This window comes from Taudactylus pleione, unplaced genomic scaffold (assembly GCF_031769625.1).
Source record: "Taudactylus pleione unplaced genomic scaffold, aTauple2 ptg000126l, whole genome shotgun sequence".
Taxonomy (NCBI): domain Eukaryota; kingdom Metazoa; phylum Chordata; class Amphibia; order Anura; family Myobatrachidae; genus Taudactylus; species Taudactylus pleione.
In genome coordinates this window covers 3,285,279-3,308,780 of record NW_028284528.1, presented here as the reverse complement: position 1 = coordinate 3,308,780, position 23,502 = coordinate 3,285,279, and the positions used below count along the sequence as shown (strand labels likewise).

Here is a 23,502-nt window from a genome sequence, read left to right as displayed (position 1 = left end):
CGACACATTTTAAAAGATCCACAGGTGAAGCTAATTATTTAACTTGTGATTCTGTGAGGAGACCTGGAAAACATGCACTGTTTGGGGTCCTGAGGACAGAGTTTGAGAACCTGTGCACTAGCGGATTAAATAAGCCTCCCACAAGACGACCGCCTAGGAGCAGAAAGCGCAAATTACTCATTGTCGTACAATTGCGCTGTAACTCTTATTTCCTATGCTCGGTCTAGCGCCAGTCGGACTATTAAGTCCAGCTACTGAGTAGACGCTTTACGATTAGTTTGCCCCGACTTCTGAACCATTGTGGTTAAAAAGGTTTTAATAAAAAGACACACAGGACATGTTTCATCCACAGTAACAAAATAGTTTATTTGCAAAAAATACCAGTAATACAAAGCAGGAGGCCATGAGAAAATAAAAATACAATAAAAAAAAAATGGTGTACTAAAACATACACAATCCATCAATACGTTCTGTCACAGAAAGAGTTAAACATGGGTTTTATGCAAGACTGGCTAAACGTGATATACACAGTATATTCATAGCAACTGTGTATTCAAATTACAGTCATTTACAAATAAATCGTCAGTCCCTAAATTAACATTTAGTTTAGGGAAAGGAGATACTATTACATGGATTTGCAATAGCAAACAGACACGTGTTCATACAAATCAGCTGCAGCTCACAGTCCCAGGCGAGGCCTCATTCTGCCTGTAATTTGGAAACAGGGAGTTAACCCATTAACCCACTCAGTACCAGTGACGAGTGCCAGGCTGTGTGCTTTAGGCAAGCTGTGGTGTTAAAAAAAAAAAAAAAAAAAAAAAGAGAACTACAACTACTAGCATGCTTTGTCCATAGTCAATCCCCTCAGCTGAAGTCAGTTACCTTTATGGAAACGTGTTTATTGCAGATCAACTTATAATATGGGCAGTTTCATTTATATTACACCACAAAATTAGAAACAAGCAGCTAAGTCAGGGGTGGGGAATCTTTTTTCTGCTAAGGGCCATTTTGATATATAAATAACATTATTTGCGGGCAGGTACAGGCCACGCCCCCTCCATGTGACTTCATGCAGGGATGGGGGGCACAATTGCAGGCGATTTCAGCAATGGCCGGAGCATCCTGAGGATGTTCCAGGAGCTGTAAGGGCAGCGGTGTGACCGTCTGAAGCTACAGGCGGCACTGCTGCATAGATTATGGCCAGATGAGGCTAGCAGAAAAAAGCTCCAAGGGCCAGACCAAAATGATTCCGTGGGCCTTATATGGCCCCTGGGCCTGGGGTTCCCCATCCCTGAGCTAAGTCAACTATTTCTGAGTTAGAAGTAAAACAAAAAAGAGCAGGATACTGAGCACTTGGACAAACCATGCTGCAATGCAAGGGGTGCAAATAAGGCCGGTCGTCCCTGGGCCCCCACAAACTGAGGGGCCCCCAATAGCAACGGTGCAGCCGGTGGCTTACACCGGGGTCTGCTGTCTGCACCCGCCGCTAATTTAGTGTAGAACGCAGTGAGCGCGGTCCACACTACACGGTGACAATCAAACACCACAGCCGCCGTCGGCAGCTGTGTGTTTGTTATAGCAGCCAATGAGAGTCAGACAGACTCATTGGCTTCTGCGTCAATGGAGGGAGCCGGCTGGAGCTCACTCATGAGCTCCATCATCTGGCTCCCCTCGCAGTGAGTGATGGGAGAGACGTCATGATGTAAACTATGTGCCCCCGCTTCATGGGGGCACTGTAGAGGGAGGGGGCGCTACTGGGGGCATTATATAAGGGGCACTGCATAAGGGGGACTACACCTGGGAGCACTGCATAAGGGGGACCATTACTGGGGGCACTGCTACTGGGGACATTGCATAAGGGGCACTACCACACTGGGCATTGCAAGAGGGGCACTACTACTGGGAGCATTAAGGTGAATAGAAGGAAAAAAAAAAAAAAAAACTTCCTAGGGTGACAAGAAACGGTGGTATATAGGGGCCCCCACAAGTTTGTTGCCCAGGGTGCGGATATATCAGCAGATCCCAAACTGTGTGCCGTGGCACCCTGGGGTGCCTTGGGACACTTGCAGGGGTGCCTCAGGTTGGTGGTCCAGCACCAAATCAAATTATTTATGGTTAATGTAATGTAAATATGTGGACAAACAGAAGCGCAAACCTGTCCACCTCCACATAACTGACCCTAAGGACGACAGGTAGCACAATTTACTTAATTTTTTTCTCAACAACAAGCTTTTGGCTTAGGGGTGCCGTGAAAACAATGCTGATTACTCTAGGGCGCCGCGTTCAAAAAAGTTTGAGAACCACTGAAATGAATTAATTATATCTGCATGCAGGCTAAATACTGGCTGCTCTTGCATGTATCCCACAAATGCTGGACAGCTTTATTTTTATACTGCAATTTAAAGTTCAGCTAAGCACATCTCTTCCAACTCTAAACTTGGCTCCACCTACAGTGCAATACGATTTTACCAAGGTGCACATTTTTTATTTTATTTTTTTAATTTGCTCCCAACCCAGAATCAGCCCCTGTGTACAAGATTAAAATTCCCCAAAAATCTGTATCTTCTCTTATGGAGCAATAATGCACATGAAAACATGGCACTACCAGTAAATATTGTCATGTAGAATCTGATGGTACTGGAACTCAGGGCCGTAGCTAGGGTAGTGCGGCCGGTGCCATGGCACATCGCACCACAGATCAGGGGGCGCTGTTTGGGCCTGTCAGAGTTCTGTTTATTATCATTCTCACTTGTAGCTTCCTCTTATTTCATCCCCAGCATCTCAAGGCCTCCCCTTTTCTCTTCCCTGGCCCTTCCCCATGAGGCCATTCCCCTTTTTGTGGTACCTTATGTCAGTTTGAAAAATGAGGGGGGGGTGCGCACCAGAGCTCTTTCTGGCACAGGGTACCAAAAAGTCTAGTTACGGCTCTGCTGGAACTGGGCGGCCTAAAACAAAGGGGTCTTGTGCAATAGCCTGCAGGATGCTGGCACGGGTAAGATTCTGACGAATATGCCCATATCATTCAAATGGCAAATTATTGAAAAGGCAAAACCAGATTGTGCAGACTCATGGATCATCGATGGTTAGCAACCATAGACTGGCTGATCCCCGATGGCGGGCACCTAGCCTAACCATCGATGGATCACACAAAAATCGATGGCAGAACCATTGATGGCCTTCAACACTCACCAGATTTGCACCTGTACTTGCAGGCTCTTACATAAGGCCCCAGGTTTCTTAAAGGTGGTTTCCACCTTCAGGTAATACACAGCATATGGTCTTTTGCATGAGTTCCTGCATATTTTACAAAACAATTTTCATGTTCGTTACACCAACGTTCTCTACAACAGCATATCATGCAGACAGTTGGTTCTTTTTGTTGACCTTGGATACAACACAGAGATGCTCGTCGGACACGAAACGGTATCTATAGAAGAGAGCGGAGCTGTATCGTATCCAAAGCCTACGCAAGCAAACAACCAACCCTGCCTGGAAGATATAAATAAGCTCATGGGAAAAACACATGAGACCTGATGGAACACCATTTTGTAGCCGGAAAAGAACATGAACAAGCCAAATGACGTGACCACAAAAAGGTAAAACCAATTTAGCACCACGAAGTGCAGATCTGCAAAACTGGCTTATTCCAAGACTGCTTTTGCCCTTTTCCACCCCCCCCCCCAAAAAAACAAAAAACAAAACACAACGCATAAGGGTAGCTGATGGGACCTCAAGGACATGTCAGACACAGGGGAGCTTGCTAGTTGTAGTGTCACGTTATCAATAATTCATCTTATAAAAATTCTTAAAAAATAAAATTGTTAAAATATACATAAAGGGATCATTGACCCTACATGTGTACATAATTACTTATTTCCTTGTTAGCATGTATATGACCTTGTCAGACGACAAAGACCACAACTGAAGGCGAGAGTAATCCACCACCCTTAGTACAATGCGATACCAGCAGATCTTATCTTGAAAACAAAATTAACTATGCAGAAATGTTTCAAACAAAATGAAATATATCTCCAAGAACAGGACTGTAATCATTAAAAGTCATGAGATGATTATATTTTCCTTGGTCAAGTCTTAATTTTAAAATTGGGTTTCACTCCATATAAAATAAGAACCCTGGAAGAATTTGACGGCTGCAACAGAACGGAAATTATCTTAGGAAGTTCCACGTGTGCAGACAATGAGACACATTGTGCCCTGAAAACCAATTTAAGACATTTGGAGAAAGGTCTATTACACAACTGAAATTGGTTAGGGGCATTAAAGACTTTCATCCTCCCAAAAGCACTTGAGGAACATGCTTGGGCCCAAACGTAGGTCAGCTTAAAAATCTCATGTCAAACAGTTTCCACAAACAAGACCATCTCCTCGTGACTATTCGATCTTTCATCCATCAAAAGCTTAACAGCAGAGTAATGGTTGTGATGGCTGGCTAGATCTAGCGCTGTGTAGCCTTCTACTGTGGTAGCATTGGTCTTGGCCCTGTGGTGGATGAGCAATCGCGTCGTGCTGGCGTGGCCAGTCTCAGCCGCAATGTGCAGAGGGGTTTTCAAGTGCACGTTTGGAATGTTCACGTCACACCCGAGCTCCACGAGGGTCCGAGCCACTCTGTAATGTCCTCTTTGAGCAGCGAGATGCAAGGGTGTTCTGCCGTCAGAGGTCTGGGAATTCAGATTGGCCTTGTCCTGCTTTGCCAGAAGCCTTACGATACTTAAGTGGCCCTGCCATGCTGCGTAATGCAGGGACACCCAGTTGTCCAGTCCTTTAATGGTAATATCGGCCCCTCGCCGGAGAAAAAGTCTGACAATGGTCTCCTGGCCGTGTTGGCAAGCAATGTGAAGTGGTGTCCTGCCTTTACTGTCAACCTCGCTCATGGAGGCGTTCTTCTCCAGGAGGACCCGCGTTATGGACTCATCACCGTTCTGTGCGGAAAAGTGAAGAGCGGTGAAGTGGTCTTCATCCTTGGCATTGATGTTGATCTTCTTGGACAGGAGCAGTTCCACTATGCTTTTCAGCTTCTTCTCCGCAGCAATGTGGAGCGGAGTGGAGCCCTTCAAGTTGGTCATGTTTGGGCTGGCATTGTACAGAAGCAGCAACTTGATGCACTCCTCCTGCCCAGACTCCACAGCCAGGTGAAGGAGACTGGACCTCCCATCCAACACCAATTCCACATCTTGAGGCTGCAGAATTTTCAGCAGCTTTGCATTGTCTCCGGCCACAATGGCATCAATTAGCTTCTTCTTCTGGATCTCCGTGGTGCTAAGGTCTGAGCGGAAGGAAACAATATTATAAATATTAGAAAAATATTTCATCTGATGCAATTTAAAAAAGGACCATAAGTTTGCTAAGAACCAGCAGAACTTACCAGCTACTGAACAATCTTTTTCAAAGGACAGGGAGAGGGATCCTCTGGAAGAGAAGGCGGAGTCAGAGGAGATTCCGGACAGGCGTTTGTCGCTGGACGCCAGCTCTGGCTCAGAAGCACTGTGACAGAGGCTCTCGGGTCCTTCCATGCTTTGGGAAATCCCAGAATCCAGTTGGGAGAGCAGTTCGGAGAGGCTGTAGTCTTTATCTAACACGGGAGTGAGACACTGGCGTTCTGACCGTATGGCCAAACCCTTCAACAGAAAAAGCGGCACGGTGAGACCAACATCTGCAATACGCCTCTGGTTATAAAACTACATATGCATATAATTAGGTTACATAACCTCCAACAAGCCTAACTGCCCTGAGTTCTTGTGGTTGGAAAGGGGATGGGTAGGGGATGCCGGCGGTCAGATTCCTGTGCCTGAACCTAACCTCCCCTAGTGCCTGAACCTAACCACACCCCCTAATGCCGAAACCTAACCTCCCACCCCCCCTAATACCCTAAAAGTAACACTTTCCCTCCAGTGCCTAATGCCAACCACTAACCCTACCCCCAACTGCACTACTTACCTTCGGTATGCCGATGGGCACGATGCCGGCGCCGGAATTCTGACAGGTGTAAGCGCCGGCATCCCACACACTGGAATACTGAACGTATCCCGTCGGAAAGGGGTGTGGCCTAAAGATTGGAGGTGTGCCCAATCCCAATTATACATACCTCCATAGGTGGACAGAATAATGACATAGGTCAGCTACAGGGAAACCATTCGCTGGTCTACTTAAGGTTTGCGTAATTTTTTAGTTTGCTTGTCGGGCCCAAGAGCCGATTTGTAATGAGTTACCTCTTGTTTTGTTTCTGGAGCCACGTTTGCCATAGTGTCCGGGGACAGAACCGGAACGGTGTCATTTTCGTGTTTTGTACACAACAGCTCTGTCTCGGAGCTAATTTCTGTTTAGTGGGGGGAGAAAGAAGAACCATGATCAAATACTTGACATATACTAAATAATAAAATCAGCCCAGTAGGTTGCAAAAGTCAAAATGAAAGTTGTTTAATAACTAGCATAAAACTCAAGCTTATTAAAATAAAAATTAGTGCTCTTTAAATAGTTAAGGCCCCCATACATCAGAGATGGATTGCTGCAATCGTGCAATTTGCAATCGATTGTGTATAAAAACCTGCAATGTATGGGCTTCACAGATCGCAGATTTCTAGTGTATGGACATGATCAGCAGATTTGCAGACCGTTACTAGTAAAATGATGGGCCCTTCAAGATTCAGATCTGTGTATGCTGCAATCGATCTGCACATCACTGAAAAAGATCTGTAGTGTATGGGCTCAGATTGCTCGATTGGGAAATCCTAAGATCGGGCAATAAATCTTCAATTGTTCAATTGTGGTTTTCAGATTGCTGATGTATGGGGCCTTTAGGGGTGGACCATAAGCACCCCCCCAGCTGTTGTAGAACTACACATCCCAACATGCCCTGACACAGTTTTGCTATTTGTCCATGCTAAAACTATTGCAAGGCATGCTGGGGTTTGTAGTGTAACAACAGCTGGAGGGCCGCTGATTGCCCACTCCTCTAACGTCACTTAAATAAGGCATTGGTGTGGGCTGTCCTGTATGCTGAACCCTTGCAGACTTCCTCCATTTAGACTTTGAAGATGTCATAGGACAGTGGTTCCCAAACTGAGCACCGTGGCACCCTGGGGTGCCTCGGGACACTTGCAGGGGTGCCTCAGGTTGGTGGTCCAGCACCAAATCAAATTATTTATGGTCAATGTAATGTAAATATATGGACAAGCAGAAGCACAAACCTGTCACCCACATAACTGAGCCTAAGGATGACAGGTAGCACAATTTACTTCACTTTACTTAGAAATTTCCTGAATCTCTCAATAACAAACTTTTGACTTAGGGGTGCCGTGAAAACAATGCCGATACTCTAGGGGAACCTAAGACCCCCGGAATCATTTGATCTGGCCCTCTGAGCTTTTTTCTGCTAGCCTCATGTGGATAGCAGGGTGTTATAATGGCATCCTGCAGCCAGAATCTATACAGCAGTGCCGCCTGGAGCATCCTTAGGACGCTTCAGACGGTCACACCGCTGCCCTTACAGCTCCCCGGAGCATCCTCAGGATGCTCCAGGCATTGCTGTAATCACAGGTGATTGTGGCCCCATCCCCTGTGTGACATCACACGAGGAAGTGTGGCCTGCACGGGCCCGCAAATAGTGTTTCATCTCAAAATGGCCCTCAGCAGAAAGAAAGGTTACCCACCCCTGCTCTAGGGTGCCAAGATTCAAAAAAGTTTGGGAACCACTGGCATAAGAGGATTCTCACAAGCACGTGGAGAAGTACAAAGGATGGTCACTGACTTGTGCATGCTCATACATATTTACCAGTGCCCTGAAAGAGGACTACTATCATGCAGACGTGTACAAAGGCAAATTCAGGAGAAACTATAGGACTAACACACAGTAAGTAATAACATGTTTATAGGATGGCTATCTACATATCTGTTTAATAGGCAGTTGTGTGTAGGAGGGGAGTCCCCTTTAGAAGTACCAACATGGTCAGAAGACGTGAAAACAAACAAACAAACAAAAAAAAAACTGAAATGCAAAAAAAGGTTAAAAAAAAAACCGCAACCTTTCACCCCGACCTCTCTCAGCTCAGGTTTGGGAAATGACTAACATTCAGGACTGAGGCTTTAAAACCTTTAAGTGAAGTGTTGTAACACAGGAGATACATTGTCAGGACTTGTCGATGGTGGATTGTCCACATTCCAGCATCAGCTGTAAGAAGTTCAGCCACACATTCATTTTCGATTGACGGAAAGAGAATATAAAAACAAAAAAAAGGACACACCACCGTGCAAACCGCCTACAACCTCCAAGAAACATATTTGGCAACCGGTCTGCTTAAACTTTTATTCAACTTTCAGTGCAAATGTGTGAGGAAGTTTTGCTTCCTTGATGACACACTCCAGATAAGTTACATACTATGTACATACATATCTTTCTGTTTATTTAAGTAGAAGGACTCAACTTGCCCCAAAACTTATCTGTAAATCTTATAACCTGGAGAGGTCTCTATTACCATGATCTGAAAAGAATAGTCAGCGGCTACTTGATAAACAGCAAGAGGAAGGGGACGGGATGCACACGGTGCTACTGAATTTGTATCTGGGCCCATAGGATAAAGTTACCCTAGCTGCCAATCGTTTCAAACCCTTACCTTGAAATGTAGGTCGCCTGGCAGGCTTGTCGTGCCAGCATTGCTGCATCAGTTTGACCATCTCCTCACACTGCGGGGGTCTGGACCTTGGTATATGAGACAGGTCTGGGCGCCGACCACCTCCAACTCTCACCATGATATGCAGAATGTTTTTCTCCTCTACAAAAAAAAGAGTTAATAACGCAATTAAGCAACATTAAAAATAAATACATGAAAAAGTACCATAAATCACTTTCTTCAGTCACGTGCCCGGGCACATACTTTTCTTCAGTGCACGCTCGTCACTTAAAAACATCATGCTAACCACTGACACAGCCCGCAAGCCTTTAGCTGCATGTGCCTCAGCTTGCCTGGGATAGAACTAAACAATCCACCGGAAACTGAGGACGGCATCAGCCCAGCCGGTCGTGTTGGAGAAGAGTCTTTTATGAACCAACACATTGTTTTTTTACTTTCTTTTTTCTTTGGGGTGGTAGTAAAACTAATATTAAAAAGGTGCTTGAGAACCAATATGAGAAGTTGCATAAAAATTATATACACACATAAATACACACACAGATAAATACACACCTAAGTGCCCCATATGTCTTACGCATACTTGCCTACCCTCCCAATTCAAAACTTTTCTATAATTAACCCCTCCCCCCCCCCCCCCAAAAAAAAAAACCCCACCATCACACATTTGGAATCTGCACTTAGGAGCGAAAGGCTGGATATCGCTGTGCAGCCCACGTGTATGACCCGGGTCACAAATGTTCAGAAAGGTTACATACTGGATACAGCTATGAATGAGAAACACGGGTGAGGACATAAACCAGAGGCTCCCAAACGCGGTCCTCAAGGCACCACAACATTCCAGGTTTTACAGATATCAATGGTTGAGCACAGATGGTTAAAGCAAAATGACTGAGGCACTAATTAAGTCACCTGTGGTCAAGCATGGATATCCTTAAAACCTGGACTGTTTAGGGTGCCTTGATTACAGAGTTTGGGTACCTCTGCCATATACGTTGTTATTGAACGTTACTTGTGGCTACGTCCTTTGGGAGGTGGCCATTTTGTGTGCTGGACCAGAATTCACGAGAATGCAGTCTGTCAATTCACTAGAAACCAGGGATATCACAGGGGAATGAGGCAGAGTTCAGTCTACAGTTTCTAAGCAATGGGCCCATCGGCAGCCATTTTGTTTGCCTGGAGTGGCCATCAATACAGACAGGGTCAGCTAATAAGATGGTTACCTGCAAAGGGTTTCTGCTGTGTAAGGAGTCCCCATATGACTACTGCAAAACTAGAGGGAGAGAAAATAAAATGTAAATATTAAACTCTATGCAATAAGACAACTGAACAACATCAACAGGTTCACACACCTGTGGGTATATTTACTAAAGCGCGGGTTTTTAAAAGTGATGTTGCCCATAGCAACCACTCAGATTCTAGCTATTATCTTCTAGGATGTGCTAGAGAAATGATATGTAGAATCTGATTGGTTGCTATGGGCAACATCTCCACTTCTAAAAAAAACCCGCACTTTAGTAATTATACCCCCCCTCATTTTTCAAACACAGCCTGTGACATGGCAGTTAGGAGCGGATTGGCTGGCACCTTATCACCGTTCACTTTATCTCCTAACACAGCTTAGTAAATAGAGAGAAAGTTGATGGAGATAAAATGGTCTATCAAAGGCTTAAGGTGCGTACACACTGGGTGATATTACTAAGCGATTGCACGATTACAACGTCGTAGTCGTGCAATCGCTCAGTAATCGTGCACGTCTATGTCGGAAACGTCCAGTGATGCGCACTCCCGCTGGTCGTTTCCGACACTGTCCATCGCCCGAGCATGCAGGTCAATCTGCCAATAACGACAGATTGGCATGTTCAGGAATGATGGAGGGTTCCTGCACTGAACGACTGATCGTTCAGTGCAGACACTACAGGTGATCAGGAACAACGGCACGATTACGATGCCATAATCGTACAGTCTTTCTTGATCGCCCAGGGCGTACGCACTGTTAGTATATCCCCCCCCCATTAAGTACAAAAAAAGGTTTTAGATCCAAGAAGCCATGCCGGTTGGATTGGTTACGGCTCCTTTACAAACTACCATAATGCGTGAATGAAGACTTCTCACAAAGCCTAAAGATCGGCCTCCGGCTCTTCTCACCTGTAGACGTCATGTTTGGTGTCAAAGCTCCTGTTCTTCTCCTTGAACCGTTCTGGCGGGAGATAGGCAATGGTGCCACAGATCCCGTCCAAGCTCAGCTCGTGAGAATTAGACAGCCCGTTCCACTTCGCCAGTCCAAAATCTGAGATCTAGAGTGAACATCGGATAGCAAAGAAAAAAAAAAAAAAGTGAATGAGGTGCAGTCATTTAGTTCCCCCGCACGAATGCCGAAAGGTCTCAAGTATGGCCGGCTGAATAGTAATAACTGGTCACTGCCTGAATAGTAAAGCTAATCCTTCCAAATGCACCATTAATCGCCAGGTAATCACCGACTGTCTGTACAAATAGCCTCAGAATGAATAAACACTCCAGTAGAATTAGAACGAGAGTTTACAAAACAAACAGTCACAACTACCAACGGCTGGCAAGCTATTCGGTGACGGTGTACCAACTGTCTACATGGCTGAGTCACGTCGCTAGCTATATAAAACTATAAAAACGGGTAATAAGAAAAAAATAATCATTTTGTCGTATTTTATTCAAAGATTTTATTTGCCAAGTAAAAAACGGTGACCTCGAAAAATTATTTTCCAAACTTTATTGCTGAACATTATCATTACAGGTTGAGTCTCCCATATCCAAATATTCCGAATACGGAATATTTTTAGTATGACTGAGAATGTGAAACCTTTGCTTTCTGATGGCTCAATGTACACAAACTTGTTTTAAAGCACAAATTCATTAAAATACAGTATACAATAACCTTCAGGCTGTGTGTATAAGGTGTATATGAAACATAAATGAATTTCATGTATGTACACAAACTTTTTTTGATGCTCAAAATTATAAAAAATATAGTATAAAATTACCTGCAGGCTGTGTGTATAAGGTGTATATAGAACATAAATGCATTCTGTGTTTAGTTTTGGGTCCTATACCCAAGATATTTCATTATAGTATGCAAATATTCCAAAATACGGAATAATCCGATATCCAAAATACCCCTGGTCCCGAGCATTTTGGATATGGGAGACTCAACCTGTACAAACATATATGTTTTGTTTTTTTTCTTAATATATTTTGACCATTTGGTTGCACGGTGTAAAATTTTCCATTTCGCCGGCCTCCCCCCATGAAGACGGATAAATGCTGTATGCCGATGGCAGTCTCCATAGTATATTAGATACAAATATGTTGTATACAGTAAACACTCAAATAATAACAACACTTTAAAGAACATTAAAGTGGAACAAGATCCTGAAAATATATTCTAATATCTAAAGATGGAAAAAGGTGTTGCCAGTCTTTCCTCTTATGCAGAGAGACGTTGACTATATATTGATATTTGACACTGGTTGCAGAGTGCAGAGGACTTGCAGGAACAAGTTTTATCAGAGAAGGAAGAACTTGCTTTTGGCCCCAGCCGAGCCATGCCCCGAGTGTGACCACAACTACGCAAACACAGGCGACAGATTGCTACGTGATCCGTTCACATTGCGCAACACTGAATCCTGCCCTTGTCCAGACTTTTTAATCACAAAGTGACTACTGGAGAAGGTAAGGCACCACTTAAGGAGCTCGAGAATTACTTATAAGATGCTCAAACTGGCGCTGAGTGTTGTCGTACGGTGAGAAATCATGGCTACCAGGCGGCATGTCTCATCTGCTCTGGTAATAAAGAGACACCAGTCTAATAATAGATGCAAATTGCTGTGCCACCAGCTCATGCGTCTGGCATTAGTCTGACGCTGGTTGGGTTTATGAAACTTTCTGTGCTCAGATTCCTTGTTGTGAGTACAGGACGGGTCAGAGGCACAGTCTGGTGACGGAACGGGGTCATTGAATAAACTATGCTGGGAACCCGAGAGATGATGTCCTTGTTATTAGAGGTGACTCACTCAGCTGTTATTATAAGAGGCAGCGATATTTCTACAGTCCTAAAGGGCATTCCAAGCTGACATTACTGCAGCCGGGACACAGTGCTATGCAAAATAGAACAATTAAAAAAGGAGCCTGGTCGGTTTATACTACATACACCAACAGCTATAGGCCACGTTTGGCAGTGACACCAGACTCCCTCCACTGTGGGCTGGGGCAATATTCAGTATATTAGTATTCCGGGGGGAGGCTGAGGCACCAACACGGAGACTATTCGTTCATCAGGAACCGGTGACATCACTAAGCAGAGCTGCCGACTCATGCCTTTAAATAAAACAAATTATACAGGTGACGAAGGGATACCAGTGCGAGGGAAACCGCAGCATGAAGTACGAAGTGCCTCATGCCTGAGTTATGTCACAAGTAACCAGTCCACGGACAGGCAGAATACTTCTCCAAACCACAAATAGCTAAATGCACGTTAATGATGAAGGCAATTGCTCAAGTTGCTGTTTTTTTTTTTATTTATTTTTTTACACCCCACATCATAATCTTTGTGACTGTGGACAAGTCACAGCATTTCCTCGTTTTCCAAAACACAGGACTTAGGAGGAGATGTATCAAAGCCTGGAGAGAGATAAAGAGGTCTATTTGCTAAGCCTTGGATGGAGATATAGTGAATGGAGATAAAGTACAAGCTAATCAGCTCCCAACTGTCATTTTTCAAACACAGCCTGTTGGTACTTTCTCGCTCTCCAAGCCTTGATAAATATCCAAACTCCCAAGCCTGAACAATACAGTTAACACTGGTTGGGATAAAATCAAAGCCTTTACTTACGGAGGATCGTCTGCTAAATGACTGCCCAATATATGCCACAGAGTCATGGCCTCGCTGAGTCTTATCAGGGAGCACTCCTAGCCACCTGCCATGCTGTAGACTTAAGTGCGCAGCCTATTTATATAGCATACCCGAAGCCAGATCCTAAGGCTTTGAAGGTTATCAATAGCAGCTTCAACCTCTGACTGAATGTGCTACAGGTTCTTAAATTGGCCACAAACAGTTCGATCCAACCTTCCAACATGTTATTGCAATTGGAGAAGGAAGCGGTCAACCTGCTACCAGATTTTACCAACATCTCCAACCATGAACCCATTGGTCTATGACCAGGCATCACGGCTGGGTTATCAGGCCATTTGCTCAATATAGGCATATTATGTATCCATCTATGGCATGGGTGGTGGGGGAACCGGATCAATGTCCACACGCAAGCAGTTGGATAACCATTGGTAGGGCCTATCCGTTTGGTTGGAAGGGGGATTGTGGATGTGAAAGTCATTTTCCAATTACCATTTGTACCAATCGACCTTCTTACAAGTCGACCTTTAGTCCCTGTCAACCTATTGACTGTCTAACATCTGGTGTCTCAGGGATGGTCTACCTTTTTACTGAAGATCTATAGGCCAGATCCCCCGCCATTAGGGACATTGCAAAAACAAAACAGCCGGAACAGAAATAAAGCAGGAAGACTCGCAATCCCCACCACGGTAAGAGAATGCACGAAGCTCAGACTAAAGATTCTACATAGCTGGTGGTGGAACTCATGGCCCGGTCTTGCCACGGATATAAACCTGAACAGACAGACAACTGTCCAGAATAAAGTCCACCACAAACCCAATATTCAGCTATATTCAGAGGACAATCATGTCAGAAAAATAAAAGGACCACAATTTTGTAATCTGGAGACCCTTCTGTGACTCTGAAGAGCAGTATGTGCCATGTTATACAACTAAGGGGTCTATTTACTAAGCCTTGAATGGATATCAAGTGAGTGGAGATTAAGTACCAGCCAACCAGCTCCTGTCATTTTTCAAAAACACCGTGACATGGCAGTTAGGAGCCGATTGGCTGGTTCTTTATCTCCATCCAAAGCTTAGTGCATAGACCTGAACAAATACTTGTAACTGGCAAGATGTCCTCCTCCGTCAGTTATAGACGTATAAAATGACAGCATATGTAGCCACAGGCATACATAGGAATTAGCAATTCAAAGCAAAAGTGATTAGCAATCAAAGGTTACCACACAAGACATCCAGCCCCCTGGTCTCCAGACAGGAATGCCTTCAATTCTATATGTAGTCTATAGTTGTGAATTGTGTAGGTATAGCAGGTACAAATAAGATGGGAGGGTTCCTATACAGGAGTATTAATTCTCTGACTGTTACAATACACATCTGGTCCTAAGGGATGCAATCGGGAAGCCGGCTGACATTATACCGACAGCCGGCTTCCCGACTGTCATATCCCGGCGAGGGTGAAATGACCGGTGTCTAGATGTAGACGCCGCTCATTTCACCAACGCCGGGAGACCGGAGCCCGGACAGCCACGGGGTGGGGGACTTAGGGTTAGGCACCCCCGGGGGGTTAGGATTAGGCTAGGGAAGGGGAGGGTTAGGGTTAGGCACCCCTGGGGGGAGGTTAGGGTTAGGCACCCCCCGGGGGACTTAGGTTTAGGCGGGGGGGGAGGGGGGGGGGATTAGGGCTAGGCACTTGGGGGGGGCCCTAAGTATCTAATTCAGGGTATGCCTGTTCCTCCAGCTGTTTGAGGGAACGGCCATTTTGGGCCAGCAGGAGACACTTTGTCTATATCTGACCAGAGGAATTAAAACCCAGTTGTGTCTAGATTAATTGACAGTGTTTAGCCATTAAAATGGGAGACAGAAGCTTCCTTGATGGGTGTTAAAACCCCAGGCACGTACCTTGACGTGATAATGTCCATCAAGCAGGATATTCGCAGGCTTCAAGTCCAGGTGAAGCAGCGGCGGGTTCATGCAATGAAGAAAGTTCATCCCTACTGCGGTCTCATGAATGATCCTAAACCTCAAATCCCACGGCAAGCGTTCAGAAGCCAAGAGCTTCTCCAGAGATCCGGTCTCCATGTACTCCATCACCAGACCAACGGGGTCACTGCAGATGCCGTACACCGGTAAGATGCAGCGAAATTTGGCCATCTCCATTTTCTTGGCCTCCTCAACCAGCTCGATACGTTCTCTGTGGAGAGATAAAAAACGACCGCAGATCAGTTTTGTGCCACAAACCTTTGGTAAGACTCTAGAATGTTTGACATGACCAGTCCCACTGCCGAAGGCATTCATTAAGCTGGACCGCCCACGCTAAATGATCACCCTTGACAAATGCATATAAAGAACAAGTTGCCATCGTGTTCCTCCTCGGTACAAATTCCCGTTCTGTATCTTACATTCAATTCACATTTACTCCTATTCTCTGGGTTTTTAAGTTACTGTTTAATACAGAAGATTGCATTCACCTAGGACTAAATGTGGCCAACAGGTAGTGGAAAGGATTTAAAGATAAATAAAATAAAATGTATCTCCAGCAATGTTTTATAAGGGAGAAATGCTGTTATACTCGTTTATAGCTAAGGGAGCCTAAAATGTCAGTTTTTTCCCCTTTTTAACAAAGGCGCTATAGCAGCCAAGCAAATAAGGGAAGAGCAGTATCACATTGTGAGTGTACATGTTTTAGTCACCGACTTGCAGCTTTTCGGGAAATAGATACTTTTCCCTGCCTACACTACCTTATCGCATCTGGAAACAGTGCTGCGCATGCGCTGTTACATCTGTAAAACCAGCCAATGCGCAGCACTGCCTACAGATGCGTTAAGTTTGTGTACCCCCCTGACCCCCCTCCACTCAACTAGCCCCCCCACCCACCCCCCCGACTTACCTGTCCGCGCAGCAGCCTCCGGCTCCGTCCTGCTGGTCTGTCATGTGGTTTCCCAGCAGACCACATGACAGATTAGAAAAAAAGAATTTTTTTTTTTTGTCTAAACTTTCTTGTGCTCTGCTGGGGAGCACACATATCCGACCAGCCTCCGGAGCCTGAGGACGGAGCAGAGCGCCGGAGGGACTCGTCGGGGGACCTGCACAGTGGCGAATAGTAACTGCATCAAATTCCGAAAATTCATAATTTTCGGAATTTGATGAATACCATAATTTCCACATCCCCATACTAATGTACTAATGTATGGGGAGTGTGGAAATTAACGCAGGGGAACTTAGCAAGGAGATATCTGTGATATCTCCTGTGCTAAGTCTGTTCATGAATACCAAAATAACGTTATTTAAGGAAAATGTCCTTAAAAACGTTAATTTAGTGTTAATGAATAGGCCCCTAAGCACGATATATACCGTTTGGTCGTTTGTTAGATTGCGCAGTGTGTATGCACTAGATCATTTGCCCAGGAGTTCAAGGGAAATCGTTGATGACATTGCATCGTTTGCAAGTCGTCTAGTGTGTACGGTAGCTTAAGTTTTTGGAGATGGAGAGGAAACCACCTTGCAGGTGGCTGGTGGCATCACTTGCGCCTCCCATGTAACTGGCCGGCAACACGGGCCCACGACATACAAAGCCTTAATAGAGATTCAGGACACACCATGGAAGGGTTGCAACAAACAAAATACATTCTGTGCATTCACCTTATTTCTAGGTGTGCCCAAGCCATGGTTAACATACAGATGAGCACACCCCAATCACCCACACGCCCATGTACCAGTCTGCCTCCACGTTTGCTTGTAATCCAATTAATTTATTGGATGCAACCGAAGGTCCTGTTGGTATGCTCACCAACGTGCACTCCATGTCCATTGCAGAATGCCCTGTACACTTAGACGGCCTGCAATAAGGCACTTACCTGCACCCCGCTGCCGGGCGAGCCGCTGTGACCTAAAGCTGCGCACAGAGGCGAACTGGGAAAACGTGCCGCAAAACTCTACTCTGCCAACAATCTCTAGAGCCTTTATCTTTCATTATAAAACATTTCAGTTGTCTTGCTAAACACCAGCTTAATTTAGCCTGATTTATGGCCAGGCCATCCGCTCATTTCCACAAGAATTCAGATATTTGAAATGCAAGGTACAAAGCCTGTTCTAATTCACTGCCGGAATCAATCTGGAATTTCCCTGTTTTTGCATTTACACAGTCATTTTAGCTGCAGACTTGTTGAAAAGCAATTTGGTCCTTTGTTTGTCCGACTAAATTAGCTTACAATGACCCCCCTGCCTCAGTGCAGTCAGAGTGTATGCAGGAGCTCCCAGGCTCCTCCTAGCAGGTATCTCCACTGTACATCACAATGAGGCCATATAAATGCATCCAATCTTCAAAAGCCTCCGCCGGGCACATTGCATGTCAACATGAGATTTATTGGGATATCTTAGGGCGCATGCATCAGCTCAAGACTAAAACATGTCCGGGCAAAAAGATCATGCAGTTATATCTCCGTGAGGACATTCATTAAGGAGGCGTGCGTTTTATATACAGGCATTGATGAGTAGAGTCTTACCCAATGGAGAAAATACAAAAAAGTTTTTCTGTAACAGATACGATTACTTGTGTTTTATTTTTATTTTTTTCTATTTTATTCAGTGTTTACGAGTGGATACAAGAATGTATGTTGCAGTCCACACAGATATTCCCTGCAATCCTCAGAGCTACGTGTTCATTAGACACCATTTCAATTTATTTTGCAATTTATTTTTTATTATTTAGATACTTTACAACCCCAAAGAATATCAGACCATGAACTAGGACTGTGTGGTCAGCTTGCACATAGATATGGCAACATGCAAACAGAAACTTCTAGGCTTTCTGAGTAAACAGCTGTCATGACGTACAGAGAGGACACAACCGCTAACAATTTAAAATTATTTCCAATCTACTGCTGTATATGCAAGAAGTTTACATATGGCAGTGACCCAATCAGAATAAAAAAAACAAAACAAACAAAAACCCTAAAAACACCAACAAACTAAAAAAAGAAATGTTTAAATCTGGGATGGCTAATATTAACGATACTACAACCCCCCCCCCCCACACCCCACACAGTTCTACCCCTCTTGACCAATTCTGCACAAGGCTGAAACACAGCGGTTTAACAACAGACGTTGCTGACAACTACATGATATGCAATCTGCGTGTAAATCTGACAATGTAATAACACACGTCACAACATCTGAGATGCAAAGAGATAAGTTGCGGCTCTAGAACCGCAAGAAGGGCTTGCTGGGCCTTGTAGTTCCACAAGAGCTGGAAGGACCACCCATTACAAATGGTAAACTACGCCTTTGCCTGCAGAAACATCCAGCTACCCTCCTCCTCAGGCACAATATAGGTGATTAAATATATAAATAAAAGAAATCCACATTAAGTACACATGAAAGTCTGTCAGGGAGTTTGGCAATGCTCAATGCTTCGGGCCAGTCACAAATCTTACAATGACTTAATTAGCTGTATTTTTTGTTCTGCAAGCCACAGCTCATACACTCCTAAGCAATTATGTTCTTAGAGACATAAAGGGTTCCCTGGTCTGTACAAAAAAATAAAATGCAACAAAGTGCATTTTTTTGCACCACCTTTTATAAGTAAAAAAAAAAAAAAAAAAAAAAAAAAAAAAACACCACTGTAGGCCAAGTAAGTAACAAAGATTTTCTCGGTGTGCAGGCCGTATCCATAGGGGCAAAACAGCAGCCAAATATAGCGACTGGGGCCTTATGTAATTACCTGCGGGATCAGGCACTATCCTGGTGAATTAGCCCATATTTTTAAAGAAGCAATAATTGAAAAAAGAATGATGTACGAATGAGGTACTTAAGGCGTTAGGCTACCAGCTGATATGCGAATCACGGATAAAGGCCGAACATGCACATAGCTACTTGGTCCAGCGAGAGCCAACATTTCTGAGCTCCATTGACAGACAGTGTTAATGCTGTCCTGGCACAGCGTTAGTTGGCGGTGAAAAGCTTTGCATTTTGCAGCTTGAATAGTTGCCCGATTCCTGCTGTCCCCAAAGAGGACTAACGGACAGCACTAAGCTCTGGTACATGGGTTAAGGCAGCATAAACTCTTTCATATCGAATTAAGTCTTTGGTTTTGACTGATCGCAGGATAATAGTCTCCCATATTGATTTAATTAGTCTACTTACCCATAGACCACACCGGTGACACTCCGTATCAGACACAGTACTGGGGACAGCGGAGTTTGCGCCATTGACCCCCTATGCGTTCAGTAACCGCAAGCACATAGACCAGACAGCATTGAGATGACACCACTGCTCCTGACAGTGTGGAGTCATTATAACCAGCAGACTGCACACCCTGTTCCAAGCGTTACAGAGATCAACACGCCAGACACAGCAGGATATGGGACACCAGCGTGCTCGGGGCCTTTCCAGTAAAACGCACTTTGTAAACATGTAATGATCGTCCTCCAATGAGCACCAGGAAGAAGTAACCAGACCCACACACAGCCCTTATATCGGGAATAAAGGTTAGATAGATCACAACATAAGGCTGGATATTTTATAAAGTATTTCTTCACATCAACATTAGACCAAGACGTAAGCTATCGTTAGAGACAAAACCCAGCTCCTATGTTTCGGAAGCGCAAAATGAAAACACCACAGGACATGCAGTTCTCACTCTACCGACAGGAGTCCTCCTTCCTCTTAGGTGCCAAGGACAGCAAAACAGCTGGAACTACAAGTCTCAGCATGTCTGGCCAACCGAGCCTAGCAGGAAATGAATAGTAGCCAATACCAAATAATAATAATATTTATTATTAATACTGGAGCGCCAAAAATAGGCAGCGCCCACATTATACTAAGTCAAGTTCCATCTCCTTTCACCACTACAAGAAAAGGCCCAGCACAGCCGCATCCCAGCTCTGGCCCCACTAACAGGCAATAAGATCGCCCCTATTCAGGGTCTGGGTGACATAACCCCATTCTGACCTTGGTGTAGTCTGAGGCACAGAGATACAAAATACAGATAGTAACTACCTCATTTACAAGCAGGAGAGTGTCAGACACATTATATAGGAGAAAAACAGCAGGAGAATAATCTACATGGAACAATAAAAAAAAATAAAAACTACACAAAAAGCGGAATCTTGCAGACAAGGAGAATTGGGGCAATACAGTTACACTAAATTGGCACTAAGACAATATATTTAAAAAAAAATAAAAAACACCAGAAACAAGAACTTTCACATAATGCCGTCTGTGATCCTATACATGAAACACTAATCAGAGAGAAATACAACAATTAATTTGGCATATTTAAAAAAAACAAAAAACATTTTGGTGATTAAAAATATAGAAAAACAAAAAATAACCACCATAGTGAAATTGAGCTATGATAAATATACATTACAAAAGGAAATAAAGGAATAGAATAAATTAGAGAACAATCCTTTAATTCTGCATGCATCCATCATATACAGAGACAAATCTCTGCAGGGAAATATTTGCAGAGTATGGTGCATACACATGGTCAGATATGAACAATAACGATGTAAAAATCGTTCAGTCGTTCATATCTGAAGGAAAATCTGACATATCTGACATTACCTGAACGATGGACGATCAACGATGCGCGTTCCCGTTTGTCAGATAACGATATCTGACATCTGATGTATTTGCAGTCAGACTTGGACGATTCCATTCATTTTAATGCAGTCAAAAATCGTTCAAAACTTTGGTATAATCGTTCAATCGTTCATCTGACAAATCTGACCGTGTGTATGCTCCATAAATTGAATATTGCACAGGTTCACACCAAATAATGCAGCCAAATCAGTTCAGGTCATAGAGCTCACAACTGATTCCACCAGTTGTGAATTTAGATCCCCAAACAGTGCCAACACGGGAGCACAGCCTGGCACATCCCCTGGCACAGACAGTGCCCAGAGAGACACTTCCTGCCTGGGAGAGCAGAGTGTTATTGTAAATGTACCCCGACAAGAAGACCTGCACCAGGCTCAATGCACTGATTGTACAGCTCCACAATGTGACATTGTATATTCCGATACAAGCCTGCTACAGACTCCTACAGTATGTGCATAATACATAGCTATATGCACACAGATACATATACAGTATAATTATATGCACATTATACATACATAGTTATATGCACAATATAATACATGCACACTGTTATAGATACATAGTTATATGCACAATATTAAAGATACAGCCACATGCACACACACATTATATACACACATACACAAACACTACAGATACAGGGATACAGCCACATTCACACTGTTATAGAGATATAATATATGTTAGTTATATTATATACACAATATTATAAGTACATGCACACTGTTATAGATAGATACACACATCTAGATTATATACACAATATTATAAGTACTGTTCTAGAGACATTTACAGTATAATTATATGCACAATATTATAGATACATGGATAGTCACATGCAGTTATAGATACACACATATACTATATACATACACACACATTATAAGTACATGCACACTGTTTATATATTAGATTATATACACAATATTATAAATACATGCACACTCCTAAGGAACCAAGTGAACCCTTAAGCTGTATGCACTGTGGGCTGTCAGTGAGTGGCCTGGGACTTACTTCTCATCCACATGCAGGCTGGGAGGACACTTGATCGCCAGCCACGTCTTCCAGGGAACATGTTTGACTTTATAAACATGACCAAAGCCCCCAGATCCGATTTTCTCCCACCCACAGAACTCCTTGGAGTCAAAGGTCCTGAGCAGCCCCATGTCCCATGGGGAAGGTCCCTCCTTGTCCATGGTGCTGCACCTTGAGTCCTCTCCTCCTCTCCCCCCAGCTCTGTCTGAGTCTGAGAGCTCAGCAGCAGCAGCAGCAGCTCCCTGCCCAGGTGATCATTAAGGTGTGTCCCTCATTACCAGGTGCTGACCTCATTTCCTGACTCGTCCTACCTGCTGCTGCTGCACCTCTAGGCAGTCTGTGTGTGGAGCTGTCAGGTGAGCTGTGCTGCCACCCAGCGGTCAGATGTGCTAACTGCAGGACAGCCAAATTTCAGGGAGCAACAACATGTGACTTTTTTTTATTGCGCTGTTAATCTACAAAATTCCAACATATGCAAGGAAAGTTATAAACTTCATCTCATCCACATAAAGTGTTTATATTTCTATACGACTAGTACTTGCGTAGCTGGCCGCATTTTCAAATATTTTTTTAGGGAGACCGTTACATGTAAACTAAATTATCTTTGTGCCCAATAGTCCCAATTTGCAATACGGGCGGTCATTGACCACTGATGGTTTACAACCATTGGTCAATGGTTTTGTCATCTATGGCGGTGGTCCCACATTTTTATATTTTTTGTTGTTATAAGGTGTTTAAACTCCGCCTCTGTGTGCCTCACTAAAGCTGGGTACACACTTGTGTGTACCCAGCGAGGGGCACCGGCTCTATTCACCTGCCTGGCGTCGGCTGCTGGGTCATTCCATTGGTCGTACATGCAGGCTGACAGAATGACCCCGATGGATGACCTACGGGAGCGCGCATAGTCTAACAAAGTGGGTACACACTTGCCGATGTCGACAATATGTCGGCCTGATCTGCCGGATCGGGCGACACATCGTCTAATGTCCATCTCCTCCCCTGATTAGCCCACTGTATCCACATGTCCCATTATAGTGATGCCCATCGATGGTGAACCATTCGATAGCCATCCCTAATTTGCAATGCAGGATGCGTGTGGATGTTAGGAAAAGGATGTACTATTCTCTCATCCAGCACATGAAGCCATGCCACCCATGTCACCCTATAATTTCCCATCTGTTTACCAAAGTGTCATTTAGAAAAGACAGATTACAAAACACCTGTGTTTGCGGTAACATAGTTGCCAATTGTCCCTAATTTCCAGGGCATCGCTAGAGTATGCAGATTTCTCCATAAAAATGTCCCTATTTTTCAAGATTAGTCAGACTTTGCATTC

At 44.1% G+C, this 23,502-nt stretch overlaps 1 protein-coding gene across 2 annotated transcripts; it reads right to left on the bottom strand.

Moving 5' to 3' along the window:
• Window positions 1-350: 350 nt before the first annotated feature.
• Window positions 351-22,355, bottom strand: RIPK4 (receptor interacting serine/threonine kinase 4). Of its 2 annotated transcripts, none has more exons than XM_088472573.1 (8): window positions 22,146-22,355; window positions 15,426-15,717; window positions 10,791-10,939; window positions 9,866-9,915; window positions 8,628-8,786; window positions 6,228-6,334; window positions 5,384-5,636; window positions 351-5,284 (listed from the first exon to the last, which is right to left on the bottom strand). In XM_088472573.1, the coding sequence occupies exons 1-8, from the start codon at window positions 22,325-22,327 to the stop codon at window positions 4,356-4,358; spliced, it is 2,121 nt and encodes a 706-aa protein (XP_088328699.1). In that variant the 5' UTR covers window positions 22,328-22,355; the 3' UTR covers window positions 351-4,355. The 2 variants fall into 2 exon arrangements, with proteins under 2 accessions (XP_088328699.1, XP_088328700.1); XM_088472574.1 differs by lacking the exon at window positions 22,146-22,355 and adding an exon at window positions 21,093-21,165.
• Window positions 22,356-23,502: the final 1,147 nt, after the last annotated feature.

Bases quoted from the DNA above. Each gene is read 5' to 3' on its own strand.
- RIPK4 (XM_088472573.1), bottom strand. From the start codon at position 22,327: ATGGACAAGGAGGGACCTTCCCCATGGGACATGGGGCTGCTCAGGACC. The intron at 6,335-8,627 runs GTAAGGGTTTGA...CCCACTAAACAG, and splicing joins CAGGCGACCTACATTTCAAG to AAATTAGCTCCGAGACAGAG. The intron at 5,637-6,227 runs GTAACTCATTAC...TTTCTGTTGAAG, and splicing joins CTCCAGAAACAAAACAAGAG to GGTTTGGCCATACGGTCAGA.